Genomic DNA, 6177 nt, shown 5'->3' with positions numbered 1-6177 from the left:
AACTGAGGCTTAAGAAGATAAATGGACTTAGCAAGTGGCAGGGCCACAATTTGAACCTGATCCTATTTAACTCCAAACCAACTCAACACCTAGAACTCCCAGTATCTGGAAACAAAGAAAAATATGTTTACATATGACATTCTATTTATTCTGTATATGAGTATGCTAAGATTTAGGTCCCACCTTCTGGGGGTTGAGAGAAATCTAAAGATTAAAGGAATCTTATAAATGAACAGCCTTAAGTTGTGTCTGAAGACTTTTAAGAGACCATCACTTGAAAGAAGGTGGAAAGGGTGTGCATGCTCTTAGCTGCCAGAGCTGGACATCTGTGAAAGGGGCGTGTCTGAAAGAGAAGTGCCGACATCCGCATCTGAAGAAAGAAAGACAAAGAAACCCGTGACAGCCCCCACATCTACAGAGGAGGGTCCTCACCAAGAATGAAGTAGAGATTCAGTGTCCTTTGGGAAGACAAAACGTAACCAAAGGTACGGAGCCAACCTGGATTAAAACACCCAAACATTTGATTCATCGCTGTTGGCTTGGCAAGTGGCTACTTCAGCTCCTCAGTGAAACATCCGTCTAACCCCTCTTCCTTAATCAAGTGTTGCCTTCACGGTATTCACAGTGGCTTTCCTACATCCTGTAAATTTAAGCTTAAAGAAAAGCATTTTGAAAGAGATGCTCTGTGTCTCCTATACTCAGACTCTGCACCTAAGTTATGAAAACTCGTTTGTGGATCACTTTATCTTGTACACAGATGTTGTGTATGCCATTTCGTTCAATCCTCCGTGAACATCCTCAGAAAAGTATTTAGGGGCAGATGTTCACCTTTGTGTGTTTCCGAAAAGTAAGGGCAAAGATGCACCACAGGTAATGGAACAGCCAAGGGCAGCGTCTTCACTAGATGCTCCCTATAGCTCTCACATGTCCCCTGTGAAATGGAAAACATGACCTGCTTCCACATGAGTATGGACGCTGAACTAGGAAGACCGAAAACGAATCGATGCGTTTAAATTGTGATGCTGGCAGAGGATATGGCAAATACCAAGGACTGCTAAAAGGACAAACCAATCTGTCTTGGAAGAGGTACTCTTTAGAGGCAAGGATGGGGAGACTTGTCTTACGTCTTTCGGACCTGTTGTCAGGAGAGACCAGTCCCAGGGGAAGGACATCATCTAAATGAGTGAATGTCAGGACCATCCCTGCAATGCAACAGAAGTTCCCAGGGGTAGGAGAGGGAAAGCACAAGCTTCCACTGATTCTTTCTCATCAGCTTTGAGGGCCACTGATTCTTTCTCATCAGCTGGTTTTGGGGGCAACTCCTTTCTCTCTTGCCTCTTGTTGTCGATCTGTTAAGATTTGGGCCACGTGTTGGAGTCCATTCACTGCAACCTAATATCGCAGGGGTACAAGAGAGGACACCAGATTTGGGAGGCCCGCTGAAATTTTGAGTCTGATACCATTGGAAGAAATTCCACTTTCTTTCCTCTGTCTCATAGATAAGTCAATCGAGAGAACACACGTTTGCCAAAGGCTTAGAAAGAGCTTTTGGCCCAAAGCCCCAGTGACCGCGCGGAAGCTCAGTTCCTGCTGTGTGCAGTGGGGATATTGAAGCACCGTGCTGCTCCGTCAGCACCACGAGAGATAATGTTTCGGACAGCGTCTCGCTTAAGCAACCGCCCAGTAGCTGGTGGCTGATTGAAACCCACCACTCTAGTCGATTGTCCTCTCGACTCCAGGGAGGTTTTTTTGTGCCAGCCCAGCGGCTGATCCGGTGAACTCGGGGGAAGAGTTGGAGTTGGAGGCCCTGCGGATCATTTGCCGGTCCTCGCTTGCTCCCCTGGGGACGCGCCTGGGGCGCATGGAGACGAAGGGGTTAACACGAAGAAAGCCCAGAAAACCAGAAAAGCGTCCCCACCCCTAGCCCACCCCCGCACCCCAGGCTAAATAAGCCCCTCCCCTCGGCCACCGGGGCGGTCGCCGAGTCCCGCCCCTCCGCCCCTCTCCCACAAGACCTAATGAGCTCCCCCGGGAGCCTGGTGCGCGAGGCTGGCCCGGACTGAGCAGGCTGCGCCGGGAGCCGGGCCTGGGCCGCGGGGCGGGAGCCGGCCGGCCGGGGCGCACGGGCCAGCGAGCGGCGGGCGGCGATGGCCGTGCAGGCGGCGCTCCTCAGCCCGCACCCATTCGTGCCCTTCGGCTTCGCTGGCGCCCCGGACGGGCTGGCGGGCGCCTTCGGGGTGCTGGACAAGGGCTGCTGCTTCGAGGACGAGGAGAGCCGCGCGCCGGCCGGCGCGCTGCTGGCGGAGGCCGAGGGCGGGGAGGTGCGCGAGGCCACCCGCGACCTGCTCAGCTTCATCGACTCGGCGTCCAGCAACATCAAGCTGGCCCTGGACAAGCCCGGCAAGTCCAAGCGCAAGGTGAACCACCGCAAGTACCTGCAGAAGCAGATCAAGCGCTGCAGCGGCCTCATGGGCGCCGCGCCCCCCGGCCCGCCTGCCCCCGGCGCCGCCGACGCGCCCGCCAAGCGGCCGCCCGCCGCCCCCGGCGCCGCGCCCGTCGGGACCCCAGCGCCCGGCAAGGCTGTCCCCCGGCGGGAGGCGGCCCAGGCCGCGGCGGCCGCCAGCCTGCAGAGCCGGAGCCTGGCCGCGCTCTTCGACTCGCTGCGCCACGGCCCGGGGGGCGAGCAGCCGGCGCGGGGTCCGGAGGCGGCGCCGGCGGCGCTGCTGGGGGGCCCCGGCGCGGGGGCGCAGGCGGCTGGTCCCGCGGGCGGCGCGGCGGCCCCGAGCGCCCGCAAGGTCCCTTTGCGGGCTCGCAACCTGCCGCCGTCCTTCTTCACCGAGCCGTCGCGAGCGGGCGGCGGCGCGGGCGGGCCGTCGGGGCCCGGAGCGGGCCTGGGCGAGCTGGAGAAGGGCGCCGAGGCCGTGGAGTTCCTGGAGCTGCTGGCGCCCGACTACGGCGCCGGCTCCGACGCGGGCGTCTTGCTGGCCGCCGAGCCTCTCGACGTGTTCTCGGGCGGAGCCGCGGCGCTGCGGGGACCTCCGGAGCTGGAGCCTGGCCTATTCGAGCCGCCGCCGGCGATGGCGGGGAGCCTGCTGTTCCCCGAGCCCTGGAGCACCCCGGGCCCGCCCACCAAGAAGATGCCAGTCGCTGCGGCCCGCGGCGGTTTGACCTTGAACGAGCCCTTGCGCCCGCTCTACCCGGCGGCCGGGGACTCTCCTGGCGGGGAGGACGGACCTGGCCCTTTGGCCCCTTTCGCTCCCTTCTTCCCGGACTGCGCTCTGCCGCCGCCGCCGCCGCCGCAGTCCTACGACTACAGCGCGGGGTACGGCCGCTCCGCGTACCCCGGCCTCTGGAGAGCGGACGGGGTTTGGGAAGAGGTGACCGCGGAGGAGGGGGCGCACCGGGACTGACTGCGAACTTGCCTTCGTTCCCAGTAGAGACTGCCGGGGGTCGCTCCTGCCTCTGCCCTCTCCTAAAGTCTAAGGAACCAGAGAATGCACATGGAGACGAAACGGGATTTGTAAAACGTCAGTTAACAATAACATCTGAAGAAAAAGAGACGAAGAGGAATCGGGGTTTGTTTTAATCACAACCCCAGGAAGTTAAAATAAAAATTAAAAAGCCATGGGGAGGGTCTTCCTGGACCAGACAAATCAAGAAACCAAGTAGGATTTGGGGAAGCGGGTGGCGACAGTGGAAGGGACGAGAGGTGGCTTCTGTAGCCGTCCTGCCCTTGTCCCAGCTTTTCCGCAAAGGTCAGTGGGTTGAGTACAATTGCCCCTTCCAAAGCAGTGTGCCGGCACCCTCTCTTCCCTTAGCGTGCTCGATGAATTAAAAGTCCGCCTTGAAAAGAACGAAGCAGAGAGATGTTCGTTATTGATTGGGTATTTTCTTACAGATGGTCTTCAGAGTGGTCACTTAGTCTTTCGAGATGGGAATGTTGAGCTGAACCGGGACTCGAGGCCCATGGTCCACTGCTGACCTACCTCACACCCTGCCTCTTTCCTAACTTACTTCCCTTCCTTCCTTCCTTCCTTCCTTCCTTTTATCTTGTTGGCACTGGTGCCTACCTAACTCCTCTTTATACCACCTCTCATTGGTCTGTCCCTCCCCTCCCCATCACTCTAGGCTTTTTTCAAAGTGCTCTGGTGTGGGAGACTTGCATTTGACTGCCTAGGGTCAGTTTCTCTTCTTCTCCTATTTTCTCACAACTTTGATAGGAGCCCTGGATGCACCATCTGGAAAGCATAGAACGGCTAATTGAAAGTAAATTAGTTCGCACTCACCAGGTGCTAGGTGAGAAAGATCAAGTGGTCTGCTCCTCTACAGACTTACAAAGCCTTGGATCCTATATTTGGGTAGCCACGAGTCAGAATTCCAATAACAGTGGGTTTGGATGGTCGTACTTTTTCATAACTTGTTGGGAAGATCAGAAGTGAAATACATAAAATTACAATGCGGCTGCTGTGCTTTGCATAGTACTGCAGGTATGTGAAAACACACACACACACACACACACAAAACTAACGAACTGTTGAGTCATTACAATTCATATTGACCCTATTAGACAGATTAGAATTTCCCCATAAGGTTTCTGACACCAACACTTTACAGCCTCATCTTTTCCCACACAGTGGCTGGTGGATTTGAACCACTGACCTTGTGGTTAGCCCAATGGTTAGGTAACTATGTCACCAGAGCTTGTCGGACACACACACAAGGAGCTCATTGGAAATGGAATTAAAATGGAATTTGCCACGAATTTTAAAAAGTAATATCTGTTTGTGTTGTTGCCGTGCGCCATGGAGTGGATTCTGAGTCAAAGTGACCCCGTGGGCGAGTGGACCTGCTCCTATCGCATGCTCTTTATGGGCTCTCAGCAGCAGGGCTTTTCTCCCAAGGAGTTGTTGGTGGGTTGGATCCATTCAATGTTTGGTTAACAGCTGAGCAATTAATTGTTGCTTCAGGTTAATTGTACATGCGCACACATGTTTACATATATAGAGGATTTCTATGTATGGGAGAGATTAGGATTGTGGGTTCCTATGTTCGTGTTTGCCCATCAGTTTTCCTGGTAATGACTGCTGCTTTTTTTTTTATTATAAGCTGTTCACCCTCTTTGCTTCCATTCACTTGCATTCTGCTTCCTCATCTTGTTCCGTCCTTATGCCCACCCTTTCTCATGGAGGGGATTGTAAAAGGGGTGCTGTTTCCAAAGGACTCTCCCCGTTCTCTTGAGTAACAGATTTGATGAATCTGAAGGGCCTCTGAAGGATGAAATTTGATCTGTTCTTTAAGGGAGATTTTCAGGGAAAGGTCAAAACAATGTCTTAACCAATCCTGAACCAGACCAAGAACATAAGCAGCTCTCAGGATGGCTGAGGGCCAAGGAAGTAAAGGCTGAACTGGAAGTAAGCAGCTGGGGAGAGAGGAAATCCCTGAGAAGTGGATATCTGCCTGCTCACTGGCTCCCTGATCAAACAATCCATGAATATGCACGAAGAGGCCAACGGCAAGAAAACACACCTAGGATGTTGTCCATTGACTGATTGAACGGTAAAGGAGAACTTGGTTGCTCCAGGCAACCAAGATAGAGTGTAAGAAAGTCTAGATTTGAGAAAGCGAAAGCCTCACTGCTGCCGTAATATACTTAAAAGTCAGGCCGATGTGCATGTCAACAATACCATGATACTCTCAGAAAGAAATTTGGGGGTGGGGGATAAAGATCAAGAAATAGCAGATGCAGTTTTAGAGACTAAATCACTATTTTTAATAAAACCTTTCGTAAGAAAGTAGTTCAGAAATTACAGCAGGGAGTCCTATTACTGACAAAGAGAACTTTTGCAACTCTTAGGAATTTTGCTGTCTGTTGAATTTCTTTCAGAGTGGTGAAGAGTGATGAGTTCCTTGTGTAAGTGGAATATTACCCATCATTCATTTGATTTGTGTTTATCATTTGCATTACGGCTCTAAGACAGAATAGAATTGTACTTAAAAATATGAACAACGCTGTGATTGTTATTAAGGTGATAGTGTAACTGTAATGCTCCTCCCTTACTACGCTCATCTTGACTACTTTAGTAAAAGAAGGCGTCTTTCTCCCACTCTCTTCCACACTATGCCTCTCGCCAATAAAGATGATCCCAATACAGATTACTTCCATATGCAAGTACTGAG

The 6177-nt window shown here is 53.1% G+C and overlaps 1 protein-coding gene across 1 annotated transcript; it reads left to right on the top strand.

Annotated features, from left to right (window-relative positions):
• The first annotated feature begins 2147 nt into the window (after positions 1-2147).
• FAM181B (family with sequence similarity 181 member B) lies at positions 2148-3849 on the top strand. Its single transcript, XM_075548677.1, has one exon. It carries the CDS (start codon positions 2148-2150, stop codon positions 3408-3410), a length of 1263 nt encoding a protein of 420 aa, XP_075404792.1. The 3' UTR covers positions 3411-3849.
• The last annotated feature ends 2328 nt before the right edge of the window (positions 3850-6177 follow it).

This window comes from Tenrec ecaudatus, chromosome 4, assembly GCF_050624435.1.
Source record: "Tenrec ecaudatus isolate mTenEca1 chromosome 4, mTenEca1.hap1, whole genome shotgun sequence".
Classification (NCBI taxonomy): domain Eukaryota; kingdom Metazoa; phylum Chordata; class Mammalia; order Afrosoricida; family Tenrecidae; genus Tenrec; species Tenrec ecaudatus.
This window is presented reverse-complemented; position numbering and strand designations above follow the sequence as displayed.